The sequence below is a fragment of the Cornus florida genome, unplaced genomic scaffold (assembly GCF_030987335.1).
Source record: "Cornus florida cultivar Cherokee Brave unplaced genomic scaffold, ASM3098733v1 CherokeeBrave_3.0.0_Hap2_Chr08, whole genome shotgun sequence".
NCBI classification, from domain to species: Eukaryota; Viridiplantae; Streptophyta; class Magnoliopsida; order Cornales; family Cornaceae; genus Cornus; species Cornus florida.
The window spans coordinates 14,360,075-14,375,550 of NW_026775578.1; the positions used below are offsets into that span (position 1 = coordinate 14,360,075).

At 37.1% G+C, this 15,476-nt stretch overlaps 1 protein-coding gene across 1 annotated transcript in view; it reads left to right on the plus strand.

The window, feature by feature from the left end:
* LOC132269529 (tRNA ligase 1) overlaps nucleotides 1–15,476 on the plus strand; it is a 59,581-nt gene that overhangs the window by 12,541 nt on the left and 31,564 nt on the right. Inside the window, exons 7-16 of the mRNA XM_059770763.1 lie at nucleotides 4,118–4,241; nucleotides 6,325–6,431; nucleotides 7,677–7,805; nucleotides 8,415–8,476; nucleotides 8,610–8,774; nucleotides 9,045–9,205; nucleotides 9,310–9,341; nucleotides 12,456–12,631; nucleotides 13,615–13,694; nucleotides 15,410–15,475. Of these exons, the coding sequence (XP_059626746.1) occupies nucleotides 4,118–4,241; nucleotides 6,325–6,431; nucleotides 7,677–7,805; nucleotides 8,415–8,476; nucleotides 8,610–8,774; nucleotides 9,045–9,205; nucleotides 9,310–9,341; nucleotides 12,456–12,631; nucleotides 13,615–13,694; nucleotides 15,410–15,475 (1,102 nt within the window). The remainder of the gene's footprint in view (nucleotides 1–4,117; nucleotides 4,242–6,324; nucleotides 6,432–7,676; nucleotides 7,806–8,414; nucleotides 8,477–8,609; nucleotides 8,775–9,044; nucleotides 9,206–9,309; nucleotides 9,342–12,455; nucleotides 12,632–13,614; nucleotides 13,695–15,409; nucleotide 15,476) is intronic.

Here is a 15,476-nt window from a genome sequence, read left to right on the forward strand (position 1 = left end):
TTGCGGAAGTCTTGGCCTCTAGGTTGAAGAAGGTGATGGATGGTCTCATTTCTGACTCTCAGAATGCATTTGTGGGAGGTCGGCAGATCTTGGATTCAGTTCTTATTGCTAGTGAATGTGTTGATTCCCGCTTGAGCAATGGTGTTCCGGGTGTTCTTTGCAAGCTAGATATTGAAAAGGCATACGACTCTACCTTTTAGAGAGGATGGGTTTTGGTGGGCGGTGGAGGAGATGGATTCTTTTTTGCATCTCTAGCGCTCGTTTCTCTGTCCTTGTGAATGGAGTGCCGACGGGTTTCTTCTCTAGCTCGAGGGGCTTGAGACAAGGGGATCTGCTTTCCCCTTTTCTGTTCCTTTTTGTGATGGAGGCTCTTAGCAGATTGCTGAAGAGGGCTATGGAGTTGGGTTCTTTGGGAGGCTTTCGGGTGGGTAGGGATGCTGCTAGTCAATTGGAGGTTTCTCATTTGATGTTTGCAGATGACACTATTGTGTTTTGTGATGCGGAAGCGTCCCAGCTGAGGTTTTTGAGATGCGTTCTGATTTGGTTTCAAGTTGTGTCTGGCCTTAAGGTTAATGTTGGTAAGAGTCTTCTTGTGTCTGTTGGGGATGTTCCAGAAATTGAGTTGTTTGCTCAGATCCTCGGATGTTGCACCGGCTCTTTTCCCATTTCTTATTTAGGATTGCCTTTGGGTGCCCCTTCGAGATGCGTGGGGAGCTGGGATCCGGTTGTGGACAAAGTCGAGAGAAGGTTGGCGGGTTGGAAAAAGTAGTACCTGTCCAAGGGGGGTCGGGTTACCCTGATTAAGAGCACCCTTTCTAGCCTTCCTACATACTTCGTATCTCTGTTTCAGATTCCTTCTTCAGTGGCTGAGAGAATTGAAAGATTGCAGTGCAATTTTCTTTGGGGAGGGAAAGGAGAAGAGTTAAAAGTGGGATCAAGTGTGCCATCCAATTCGATTTGGAGGCTTAGGGTTTCGGAGGTTGTTGCCTTTTAATAAGGCTCTCCTTGGTAAATGGCTTTGGAGGTTTGGGATCGAGAGGCATTGGTTATGGAGGAAAGTTATTGCTAGCAAATATGGGGAAAGTCATGGTGGGTGGTGCTCTCTGGTGATGCGTGGTCCAAGGGGGGTGGGAGTTTGGCATTTCATTCGGAGAGGTTGGGATGACTTTTGCAAGCATGTTCGTTTTCGTATTAAAGATGGAAGGAGGATCAGTTTTTGGAAGGATCTCTGGTGTGGGGAACTCCCTCTTGCTCTAGCGTTCCCACGGCTCTACAGGATTGCTTCTCATCGACAGGCCATGGTTGTCGACTGTTATAATCTTGATAACGGGAGACTGTCTTGGGATGTTCAGTTCAGGAGGCATTTTCAGGATTGGGAGATCGAGGATGTTTCTCGTTTTCTGGAGCTGTTGTATAGCCAAGTGATTTATTTTGCGGAATCGGATTGGTGGTTCTGGATTCCTAACTCGCATGGCCGTTTTGAGGTTAGGTCCTTTTTCAGATGTCTTTCGGTTGGTCATGGAGATCCATTCCCTTGGAAGTCTATTTGGTGTTCCAAGGCTCCCCGCAAGGTCGCCTTTTTTGCTTGGACTTCTATTCTGGGTAAGATTTTAACCCAGGATAATCAAAGGAGGAGGAATCAGGTGGTGGTCAATCACTGTTACATGTGTTTATGTAATGAGGAATCTGTTGATCACCTCCTTTTACATTGCAGCATGGCCAGAGATTGTTGGGATTTGATGCTTCGATTATTCGGGGTCCATTGGGCCATGTCTTCTTCCTCTAGAGGGTTGATTGAGGCTTGGAGAGGCGTCTCTGTTGGGGCTGGCATTAGGGACTCTTGGAGGGCTACGCCGCTTTGTATCTGGTGGTGTATTTGGCTTGAGAGAAATAGGAGATATTTTGACGGAAAAAAGAAGCCTGTTTCTATGCTTAAGTTCTCTGTTATTTATACTCTTTTTTGTTGGGTTTCAGGGAGAGATTATAGATCTATGGAGGAAATTATTGTTTTCTCGGCCTCTCTGAAGGTCTAAGGCGCCCTTTGGCCTTTTTGCTTTCCTTTTGTTTCTCTGGGCTTCGCTCCCTTTTTGAGCGTTTTTAATAAAATTTTACTTATCAGGAAAAAAAAGAAAAAAGGATAGCCTTATTAAAAGGCACTAATCTTCTAAAGCCCGAGCCTCCGACCCGGATCGGCCTGCACACCTGCTCTTAATGAACTAGATGAAACTTGAACTCCTCCCCTATTACCCCCCACAGAAAATTCCGTTGCAATCTCTCAATCCTCTTAGCCGCAGAAAAGGGTATCTAGAACAAAGAGAGTAAATAAGTGAGAAGGCTTGAAAGGGTACTCTTTATCAGAGTGACCCTTCCACCCTTGGAGAGGTACTGCTTCTTCCATATCGCTAGTCTCTTCTCGAATCTTTCCACAACCGGATCCTAACTCCCAACACACCTCGAGGATGATCCAAGGGGTAAACCTAAATAAGAGATGGGAAAGGAACCGATACAACATCTAAGGATTTCCGCTAATGATGCGATCCCAAGGACCTCCCCAACCGGCACCAAAACGCTCTTCCCCACATTCACCTTGAGCCCTGAGACAACTTGGGACCAAATCAAAATACATCTAAGATATCTCATCTGGGACACATCCGCATAACAAAACACTTAAGTGTCATCTGCAAACATCAAATGGGAGATCTCCAATTGATGCCCCCGGACACATTCGCATCACAAAACGCTAAAGTGTCATCCACAAACATCAAATGGGAGATCTCCAACTAATGCCCCCCCTAATTTTTTTAGTTTCTAAAATAATCTCTTAGTTTTTTCTTTATTTTCTCTTTTAGTCTTCAAATTCTTTTAATTCCCTTAAAAGAAAAAGTCAAAATTTTCTTCCTCAATTGAACTCTAACTTTTTCCTTTCAAAGTCCTCTCATTTTTCTTTCCTTTTCTTTTTATACTTCTTAAATTCTTCTTTTTAATGTGCATATTTGAATAATTTTCTTCTTATTTTATATTTGTCATATTATATACATATATATTGTTACCCCCAGGGGCCGTGCGCGCCCCCCTCCTGCACACACACACACACACACGCTAGGGATGGCAATGGGGCAGAGTTGGGGTGGGTCCTACTCCGTCCTGTTAGAAAATCTATCATACCAACTTCGTCCCTACTCCGGAACATATTTGTAATTGTTATACCATTCCCGCCCCTACTTCGGTAGATAAAGTACTGACTCCGCCCTATGTACTCCGTTTAATTGCGGGGGCAGGCCGGGTTATGCCACTTTTATTATGTACTAGTAAAAAAAACTAGCCGAATGTGCTCAAATTGGGCTGATAAATAAGCTGGCACAACTTTTAAATTACTAAGTAGTGAATATTAATATATTAACGGACACTTCCGGCAAAGTAACAAGAGTCTTAAAAATATAAAATAAATATTTTATATATATAAAAAATTAAAAGGTACATATATAATCGGGGCGGGTTCATCACTAAATCTGTCTCCACCCCTAACCCGCTTCGGGTTTTCAATTATTTTACCATACCCATCCCAAACCCATTTAGGGGGCCACTAAATCCACCCTATTAGGGGCGGGGCGGAAACCTGCCGGGTCAGAGGAAATTGCCATCCCTACTTCCCACTCGAAATCCTGTCTCCATCCCTGTTTGAACGGATATTTCTTCCTTCTTAGAGGTTGGCACTTCTTGGGTGCACATTGAGATTAGGTTTTTGCTGCTACTAATCATTTGCCTGAGATGCTACCACCCATAAGAAATTGAGGAGCCACCCATTAATAGTAATGGAACTCTGCATGTTGATACATTAATGAATGCATGCTATTTTAGAGGGTTGAGTTTTCTAGATCTCTTGATGAATATCATCATGCATCCATGTCAGTTTATACCACCGACTTTTCTGTTTCTTTGAGATGCCCTTTTAAGTTCCCTATCTTCATGGATGTTAATCATGAAACTTATATTGTTATTTTTTTTTTTGTTATGAACTTATCGCATAGCAGGAAATTTCATATGTATTTTTTTTAGATGATTGTTGGATCCATTTTTCTATCCTAATTCCTTAATATTTTGGTCCTATCTTTGGCAGTGGTAGTGACAGCAGTCACAGAACTTGGCAATGGAAAACCGAAATTCTACTCAACTCCTGATATAATCGCTTTTTGTAGGAGATGGCGACTACCAACAAATCAAGTGTGGTTGTTCTCCACGAGGTGATGTTCTAAGAGATTTATTAGGTTAAAGATGAGCTATATCTAAAACTATTGGTTCTTTAGTTGTGCTGATATTGTGGATTGTGTTAAGCCTTGCGTGTGAGCTTCTATTTAACTTGTGCTCTTGCAGCAATATATATTTCTTTTAAAATTTAGGTGACCTTTTGCCGATTTTAAATTTGAAGAATTTTTTAGAATTCCCGGGTTTGATTGGATCTGGTCAATCCAATCTATTTTAGTGTGTGTATATATATATATATATATATTGTAATCATTAGTATATATATTTTTGGTTTCATTTGATTAAGATGACATGTGATTACTTGAATAAAACTAATAAAGTAATAAGTACTGCAGTTGCGATGGGTAGTGATAACCCAGGAAGCTAATATTGTAGCGTGTGATACCTGCAAACTTAATCATACACATTGTGAATTTCTGAGTAAAAGTTTCATGGCTTTGTTAAGTAAATGGGAAAGTTGTGTATGAAGATAATCTTCTAGTTTACACCTTTGACAACTTTATCATGAAAATAATGTTTTCATGAATTTTCTTATATGCATATATATATATCATAAAGAAACGCCTGTTGTTTCAATAAATATCCTGAATGATTAGTTTTCTTTTAATTTCTTCCCATTTTCTTTATTATATATATATAAATCTAAAATTTTACATTTTCTCGTGTTGAACACTTGTTGTGTCCATGATAATAGTGACATGCTCGTGAAGACACAATGTATGCGTGACCAAGTTAAGCAAAAACTATACCCTCATGTAACCTGAAAACTCTACAAAAGAGGTGTACATAACAGAAATTCCTCTATGTAAAAATACATAGATTCAAAAGAAAAAAAAATGTCAGCTTCAAAATCAGGACTTCCCATGACTTAAGAAACCAACAGCCATCACGTAAGGCACAGCCAATCTCAGTCTACCTTTGCTTAAATACCCAACTTGCTACTAAAAGGGTGAAGAAGAAGAGCCCATGGCTTCTTTGCAACAAAACAATGTACTCACAAATGGTCTGTGTCTCTTCATCATTCTCATACATAATGAAGTCTTTAACAATAAAATGATGCCTCTTTTCTAAGTTATATCAGTGGCTTAGTATTCTTATACATAAACAAGTCTTTAATGATAACTGATGCCTCTTTACCAAGTTATCACATGCAATTGCAATGGTGGACAATGCAACATCTCTATAAAGAGTTGGTTTTTGTCTCCAAGAATGGACTTGTAGAGGAATTTTTCATAAAACTCCTTAGCATACAGTTTGGCGTGAACCTATACTCTGCTTCTTTGATGAGCTTTTCTCAGCAAAGTTTCAGTGCAAAGTATTTGGGTTCACTACCTTAACCACGATAATTTCATTTCATCGTTTTTATTGATGCCTTCACCATATCACCTATATTATGTAGGTTGATCTTTTGAATCACCTATATTATGTAGGTCAATCATTTTGAAATGGGGCCTAGTTGTCCTTTAAATTCTTTTCTTTCCTCCCCTCTTCTTGGGTTACATTTTGTCAGGGCGGTTCAACTTATTTAGAGTTCAGTGAATACAAACTACCGCGATTTTAGTGCATTAGGAAACCCAGTCAAACCTGAGATGCCCTCAGCCAATTCAATCTACCCATGTGTTAATTCCATGCCTTTTAGTCACTGAAAATTATTTTGTTGTCTAGGCATTTTTATGATCTTGTGGACAAGTGTGTTCTCTTGTTGGAATAAAGTTCAGTTATATTAACTTTATTGTATGAACTTTCTGTGACTACATAAATGATATTAATATATTATGCGTAATTATGGACATAAGTCACAAAAGTGGGTTGACTTGTTCAGATTGTCCGCAAAGATTTTCTTGTCCTTTTTATTTAATTTTTGTTTTTCGGTCGTAATTGGGATGTTCTGAGTGAGGCTTGTAGATTAACAATGTCCTTCCCCTCCTCCCCCCGCCCGGCTTAAAGAAGATATTTTGGGATTAGTGTTACAATGCTTTTTCTGCTAGAAAACTACTTTCTCTTAAAGTTCCAAATTTTGAGACTAATGTTATTCTTATGTGCTGTTATTTGATACTCAAGGAAATCTGTGACATCTTTTTTTGCTGCCTTTGATGTACTCTGCGAGGAAGGAACTGCAACATCTGTATGTAAGGCTCTTGATGAAGTTGCAGATATATGCATACCAGGTAGATTATAAGTGTGAGGTTCATTGTTCTTGTCTTTTCTGATTCTGCACTTTTGCTTTCTTAAATGAGTTGTTATTTTTGTAAAATTTGCATATCAAATAAAGGCTGTTCACATCTTGCATTGTATGAAAAAAGATTGTTTTTTCAGACTATAAAAAACAAACAATACTACCATTTTTTCTTCTGCCTGCTGTGCTGCTTATATAGCCTTCTACTGTCTTCATAACCTCTATGACATCACGGTTCCCTGAATTATATCCCATTTTGTCGTCATAGCTACCCTCACACCCTTCCTACATAATTACCATAGGCATCACTGCTGCATCTTAATGCCACCTCTCTATCAGTGTGACTGTGACGTACTATAACCTTGACCCTATCCAGCTGTCCATAAAACTACCTTCATTATCACCTCCACCATGACGCTTGTTTGACCACCTTTGGCACCAATCCTACAAAATGGGTTTTGGCTGTTTTATGCTTTTACCAACATACTTCTACTGCCTCCAGTGCTGCTTGTTCTCCAAACGGCAGTTTGTTTTTTGTTCCCCCTCCCTCCTTTTTTGTACTATTATGAAGAACACTGTCCATATGTTCAAGAAATGAGTTCGGTGAGACTTGATCCCCCTACCTTCTACATGAGATCCTTCTGGGCTACCAATTAGGCAAGTTCTCGTGTATATTTTGTCATTTTACTATGTTTTGTTGGGTGAGTTGTCCAAAATGTTGACCTCTACTTGAGTTGGATTTTTTTTGGACATGGTTCTCTCTTCAATTGCAGTAAGTTGTCATCTTTATTATATGGATTAGTGTGTCTCAGATTTGGGTTATGTGTCCAAGTACACTAATTGCAGCCCAAATTTTAATTATTTTTTACTTTTTGGAGTATATAGAGTTCAACAAGGATACCATCCTTGTTTTGAAGCAATAATATAGTGAAAGGGACATAATTTGATATGCTCACTAGATGGATGTTTAACCTGATAGGCCAAAAGCATAATTCATGTCCATATATATCCCCAAGAGTCATAAGTTCGGCATGGGAACTTCAAGCACTTAGGTGATTTCATGTAACACAGATGGCCGTGTGTCTGACATGGGTACGTCAAGCATTTGGAAGAGTTCACATAACATAGATATGTAACATCAATTGCCATATGCCTGAGCTTGCAATGTGGTTTCTTTTTTAAGTCGGATTTTTGAGAGGTATGCTGAATATTGAAAAGCTTTTGAATTGATATGCAGGATCAAAAGACCATACTACGGTGCAGGGTGAAATCTTGGAGGGTCTTGTGGCTCGTATAGTTGGCCATGAGAGCTCGAAACATATGGAACAGGTTTTGAGAGATTTTCCCCCACCACCCTTCGAGGGAGGTATGCTTATTTTATCCTTTATGCTTTTGATATTCTGGTTGAGTACTTCTTTTGTCAGCCAAATTCTCTCTTGAGAGCTATTAGTTGTATCGTTTTTAATGCTATAAGCAATGTCATGCACATTTGTTTGGTTTCTTTTATTGCTCATTTGTTCTTTCTAAATGCTTGATGTGTTTTTCTTGATATATGTTATTGAAACTGCCGTGAACTTGTTTTTGTCTTGTATATGTTGGGATTTGTGTTGGTTAACGTTTCTTTTTTTGTTCTTGAGTTGTACCTTGTAATTTTGTTCAACTCATGAACTAAGGTTTCTCTGCTTATAACTAAATAATCTTCAAGAATAGATAAAGGTTGCTATAGGCATAGTTTACTACCCATATATGTCCAAAATTCTATGCATTTGATTCTTTTTTTTATTATTATTTTTTATTTTTTATGTTTGTGTATTTGTATAGTTACCTTGACCGATAGACAGTTTTCTTTCTTTTGTCCTCTCTCTCTCTCTCTCTATATATATATATATATATATATATATATCTATATATATGTCAATTATAGCTTTGGTTATTGTATTGTTTAGTCTCTTCCTAATTTTGTATTGTATGTCAGCTGGCTTAGATTTGGGACCAAGTTTGCGGGAAATATGTGCTGCAAATAGGTCTGAAAAACAGGTAATGTAGGAGTGCTTTAAATACGATATATGATGTTCCAATTCAGCAGGTTTGTGATCACATTTGATTGTTGACTTTGAGGTGAGATATTTCCATTAATTGTTGATTTATTTTTCTAACTATACTACTGCAGCAAATAAGAGCACTTCTTCAGTGTATTGGCACCTCTTTCTGCCCTGATTATTTGGATTGGTTTGGAGATGAGACCGCTGATGTGGAATCAAGAAATGTTGATCGATCTGTTCTTTCAAAATTTTTACAAGCGCATCCTGCTGATTTTTCTACTACTAAATTTCAGGTCAGGCTTACTTGTTATACCATTCTTAAACAATTAGAAATCTAATCACATTTTCTAAATGAATTTTATAACACCTTTGATAGTAGTTGTACATCTGTTGTGTGCGAGTTTCAAATTCTTTTAGTAGAGGATATGAATTATCTCATGTTTCAATTACCTATTCAGGGATCTTTATGACTTTGAGAATGTATAATTTCTTTTATAATATGTGATATTCTGACTCAGGATAGTCGTCCTGTTATTTTAATTTCATTTTTTATTCATTTGCAGGAAATGATTCGGTTGATGAGAGAGAATCGTTATCCTGCTGCTTTTAAGTGTTACTATAACTTCCACAAAATTGACTCTGTAACGAGTGACAACCTGTATTTCAAAATGGTTATCCATGTGCATAGTGATTCAACTTTTCGACGATACCAGAAAGAGATGAGGTTTGCTTAATTTGTGAATTAGTAATTTATCATCTCTTTTGAGTAACAGAAAATATGGTTTACCTTTGTATCTTCTAATCGAAGAAATGTGTGGACTGTTTCAGGCACAAGCCAGGATTGTGGCCTCTATATCGAGGTATACACATCTTTCTTGCTAATCTCTCTCTCTCTCTCTCTCTTCCCATTTAAAATGTTTTATCCTCACAATCCAAAGAGTCATGGTAGTGGTTCATAATAATTCATCAATTGGATTGAGCATCATGGTATATGGAGGAGCTGAGATCCTCTCCTGGCATTAACAAATTTCACCACTCAAAGCTTTCTGCAATTGTTTATTGTAGTTTATTTTGTGAACAATCTTATTTGTGATATGGACAGAATAATGATGTTATAAAGCTTGTATATTGTTCATTAACGAGGGTAAATAATAAGTATTTATCTCGAGATATTACATAATGTAAGGTATACTACATTGTAGACGAAAGAGTATATATAAATTTACATCTGTAACGCTTCACACATAGTCATTGTGGTTTGTACCAGCAGAATTTGTCAAGTGTAAAAAGGCTCAAGTATGTCTTGTTCTCGCATCAGTTATATGAATTGTTAACGAAAGAGAGCATGTTAATAATGAGATCAATTATTTTTGAAAGAGTGTTCTGGCAGCTGAATATGGGTTTTCCAGAGGGAATTGGTGTTTATTAGGGGTAATTACTTCTTATGAGGTAAGAAGTATTAGGAAAGAAGTGGATAACTTCTTCAGATCCATCTGCTTTCGCTTGGGCAAAGGGAATGATATCAGTTTTTTTGCATGGTATGTGTTGTGAGTAGAATTCATTAAAGGAGCAGTTCCTTGATTTTGGGGATCATTATTGTTAGGAAGACGATGGTGGCAGATCATCTTGCTCACTCAGGACTATTGTGTTTTGGAATATTGAATTCTGAGTCTGCATACGATATGGAGAAGTGGAAGATGTATTGGGTTCTTTTGAAGTCCCGTATGGGATTTCGGGGGAAGTGGACAAAGTGAAATGGAGTGCCTCAGCGTTGCTTTTTCTTGCAATTAATGTGGAGAATATGCGCTTACCTATGTGGCCTTATTTACTCACTTAGGTGTATTGTGTTTCGGAATGTTGGCATTTAATACTAGGAAATTGTTAGGGTAGTGGGTATTTTTGAAGCTTGGATGGAATATACAAGGGAAGTGGATGAGTTGGGATGGAGTGCTTTGAAGTGGTAGAACATTCGAGACATCTTTTTCTTGGAAAGATTATGGAGATCATAGGTGCCTCGTAAAGCGGCCTTGTTCCCTTGGTTGGTGTTGCATGGGAAAATTCTAGCAATTGATCAGTCGAGGAAAAGAGGAAAAATCGTAGCAACCTGATATTTACATCTGTAAGGAGGCATTATTGGTGTATCACTTGGTTATGCATTGTAGAGTGGTCATTTTGGTGTGGGCTTTGTTGCTGAACCTTTTTTGGTTGCATCGTGTTTTTTAGTTTGTGTGCACTTTTACAAGTTGGAAGGCGCCATGTTTCCGAATTCTCCCCTTTCTGAAGCTGCGGAAGGGCTCCCCCCACCCTGCGCGCGCACGCGCACAAATATGATCTCAAGAAACAATATGGTTTAAAAATATGATCTATTGTATAAGACCACGACACGATATAAAGCATGTCAATAAATGGATATAAAACAAAATGAAAAGAAATCAATATGATATGATTAAATAATAAAAGATAAAACTCTGCTTTTTCTAAGCGTGGAGTCCACGGAGACGTGCTTGCTGGAGGAATTTATGTGCTCTTGATTAAAAGGGGTCTCACTTGTCATAGAATTGGCCATTATAGCTGACAAACCTGGGATCTTTTTGGAGCCTAGGGCTTCTAATGAACATGGATACTAGGACACAAGAAGTCAGGTCCTTTTGTTCAGTTGTACAGTTTTCTTCATACTTCTAGTAGACGTACTATACATGAGTTGCATCTTCTCTTATGCCTTATATTTTTGCTTATTTGGGAAAGACTTTAATTATATAGTGGATTCTGCATTAGTATAAGTTATCTTAAGACAATGAATGATGAAGTAGTGCCAACATTTTCTTTGATCCAAGCTTCAAAGGTATTTGATAGGATCTGGGCACACACACAAATATGATCTCAAGAAACGATATGGTTTAAAAATATGATCTATTGTATAAGACCATGACACGATATAAGGCATGTCAATAAATGGATCTAAAACAAAAGGAAAAGAAATCAATATGATATGATTAAATAATAAAAGATAAAACTCTGCTTTTTCTAAGCCTGGAGTCCACAGAGACGTGCTTGCTGGAGGAATTTATGTGCTCTTGATTAAAAGGGTCACTTGTCATAGAATTGGGCATTATAGCAGACAAGCCTGGGATCTCTTTGTAGCCTAGGCATTCTTATGAACATGGATACTAGGATAGAAGAAGTCAGGTCCTTTTGTTCAGTTGTACAGTTTTCTTCATACTTCTAGTAGACATACTATACATGAGTTGCATCTTCTCTTGTACCTTATATTTTTGCTTATATGAGAAAGATTTTAGTAATGATGAAGTAGTGCCTACATTTTCTTTGAAGTGGTGCCAACATTTTCTTTGATCCAAGCTTCAACAGTATTTGATAGGATCTGGGCAACACTCTGTTGATTAAATAAACCCCACTGTTGTGAGTAGTACACAAGTCTAGTTATCCAAAAAAAGGAGAAAAAGACGGGGGAAAAAAAAACCGAGTGGTGCATAAGTTTGTCATGAGATGTGTGCTAAACCATAGGAATTGAGAGTAATACCCCGAAAATTTGCACTGAAATTGAAATATCCAAGAAACTAGAGAAAATTTTTCTTCTGGATAATCTTTAAGATGTTAATTATACCCCTAACCTCTTCATGAAAGATGGATTTTGAGTTTAGGTAGATGTGTTGTTCTCCATAAGCAATCTTCCATATCCTTATATTTAACCTAAAATGCCAGTCACTACGAATATCAAGATTTAACTGTGGAATGGTAGTCAGATCTCTTTAGTGGTGGTATAAGGCTGGGAAGTGACCTTAAGGGACTGTTAGCAGTCCATGTTATATGGATGTGAGGTATATATTTATTATTCACAAGTGAGGGCAAAACAAAAGTATGTGCATAGAATAATTTACTGCTTTAGCATATTAACTTATGTGCTGTTTTGCTATCTCTGTGCTAAAAGATATGATCTGTTGATTTACTCCCCCCAGGTTTTTTTGTTGATATAAATTTATTCAAGGCGGACAAGGATAAAGCTTCTGACATTGAAAAAACGGGCAATGGTATGATAAAAAATATCAACAGTGAAAATGGAGCATTGGGGAAAGATGGTTTAGCCGATGAAGACGCAAATCTGATGATCAAATTGAAATTTCTAACTTACAAGGTATGCTTGCTTATGCAAAAAGTTTGTTGTAGATAAAAATATGTATTTGATGATTATGTTCTTGTTACTTGATGGAAATGTATTTATGTCTAGGGAGTTTATTATTTGAATATCTGGTTAAAAGATTATCCCTTGTATTTATAAATTTTTTTCTTCAAACCTCTATTATTGAAAGGAGGGTTGTATTCCATAGATAGGGTGTGGGGATAGGAAACACATTATTGATCTTAAATGGCAGGATGGTATGCTAGTCTCATATGCTTTCCTCGATGAGCCATTACTTGGCACACAGATCCGGGTCTGAGGGCAGCCACTACATGGAAACAGTGTAGGTTGGTTTTTGACATAATCTATTTTAACAGTAACTGGCATTTCTTCAGGATTGGTGAGTCTGAAATATTGAATATTGATATACATATTAGCTATTGATTTCTTTTGGATGTTTGGACGATGTTATATGATAACAGCACCATGGTGTCTATTCTGAGCGCACTCGCATAATGGGGACCAACTGGGTAATGGCATTTTTCTTTAGGAGTGGCGAGGGATTGAAATATTGAACATAAGTCGACAAATGTATTTAGCTGTTCATTTCTATTTGGAAGTTTGGATAACATTATATGATAGCCCCACCACCCCCTTGAGATAGGAAGGAAAAAAAAGAAAAAGGAAAAAAATTGAATACACATGCAGTCACAAAATCATGAACTTTGTTGAAATTACACAAATGTAATTCATGGATTGATATTGTTGTTATTGTTTGTTGACTTGTCTAATCTAATAATTATCACCCAATTATTTTGGGAAGACTAGTTAGGTGCTGTTATTTGTTGGTCAAATGTCTGCATTTTTAATTGCCTCTTCTGAAAAATTTCCATCTCATTTGCTTTTCAACTCTGTATTTTTTGTTCTGTTTCTTGATGATTCTCTTGCGATGTGCCAAATAATTTCACTTTCATCACTCTTGTTCTTTTGCTGCACAGTTGCGAACTTTTTTGATCCGCAATGGCTTGGCAATTCTTTTCAAAGAAGGTCCAGCTTCTTACAGGGCCTATTACCTGAGGTACGCTTGTGCATTCAGTTCCATTGAGTTGTGATTGTAAGCTTGAAGGTTAGAGGGTGTGATCTTAATATCATGTGTTTATCCCATAAATGAAACAATATATTTATCACATAATTGAAACAATATATTTATCACATAATTGAAACAATATATATATATATATATATATATATATATATATGAAATTTATGGTCGTTGAAGATGAATGATCAAAAACATCTATTGGACTGAAATTATTTTGTGTCTCTGTACATACATGTGTAATGCTGGCAATAGAGCTTGAATTGGTAACTCCTGATCTAGGATATATTGGTTCCCTATGGTTTAGATTTGTCTACATTTCTTGGTTTTTTCCATTTCTAAACCTTATAGCTATGAGATGTGGTTTGGGCATTTTAACCTCCACAAGTTATTTTTGTTTAATTAGAATTCTTTTTACTGCATGATTAATGCTGATGACAATAAACTTAACAGTGCTTTATTGTTTTAAAAATATTTTCTATGTGATGTATTTCCATCTCAAAGGGACAAAAATATCTTTTAATGTAATATCAAATGTAGGATGCTTGAGGAAGTACTTTTTTTTTTTGGGGTTTATTAAAAGAAGTTTGTATTATGTGTATAATGATTGTCATCCTACTTTGTTTCAAGTTTGTTGCAACTTTGCTTCTTGTCAATATCTTTCTCTTTAAGGCAAGAAGGTCTTTCTAGCATAATGTGTATTCAAAATATTCAAGAGATTCTGTTTTTTTTTTTTTTTCTTATTATAAATTTTCTGTGTAGTGATTGTCTTCCTGTTTTATGCGGGATACTTTTTTGACTGTGGGATTTTTATGTTATATTTTTCGCTGTTTGATTGAAATTATCGTGAAATATGAGTCATTAGAAGGAGACAATAATACAGTTCAAAAAGCCGTATTGATCTTTCTGATGTTGTGGCCTGAATTTTGGTTCGGACGTGACCCGGTTCGAGGATTTTTTTGTGCAGGTCGTGAACCCTGTTTAGTACTCTCTTATAGCCCTATATAAATGGGCACATAGGGTTTGGAGTAGAATAATGAGAGACACTAAAAATCGCAGAAAAAAGAGTGAGCAGCTGCTAGGGTTTGGAAGCTGAAACTGTAATCTCCTATATTTCGCATAGAGAAAACTTTTGCCGGATCTTCATCGTGGACGTAGGCACAACTTGTGTCAAACCACGTACTTTGTGTTCTTTGTGTGTGGCGTGCTTACTTTTCTGTCGTGGTTTTCGCTTTGTTTTGTTTCGCTGCGTTTGATGTAACAATCTTTATCTCATTCTTCAGAAGCAGAATGGTTGCTGCTATCATAATTGGCATAATGGTTTTCAAAAGCTGTCACTGTAACTGTAACCAATGTTTGGAGGGCAGAGCACAACATTTTTTGCCTTTTTGGATTTCTTCATGTAATTAAGTGATAGTTCATGTGGAGTTCTGGATTGTACCAGATCATTCCAATGTACCTAGCCTAATAGACAAATACATGTATTTCTACTTTCAGAAAGAGGAAGTAACCATGGAATAAGTGGAGTTATGGCAGTTTATTTTTTATTATTATACTTTCCATTTTCAAACCTTGATAAATGTTACATGATAGATGACCTTGGGCATCTTCAGTATTAACCTTTACCTATCAATGTATATAAATATGATATATGTCTGATAATCCTGTCAATGACTATATCTTGTACGTTATAGGCAAATGAAAATATGGAACACTTCTCCAGGAAAGCAGAGGGAACTCAGCAAGATGCTAGATGAATGG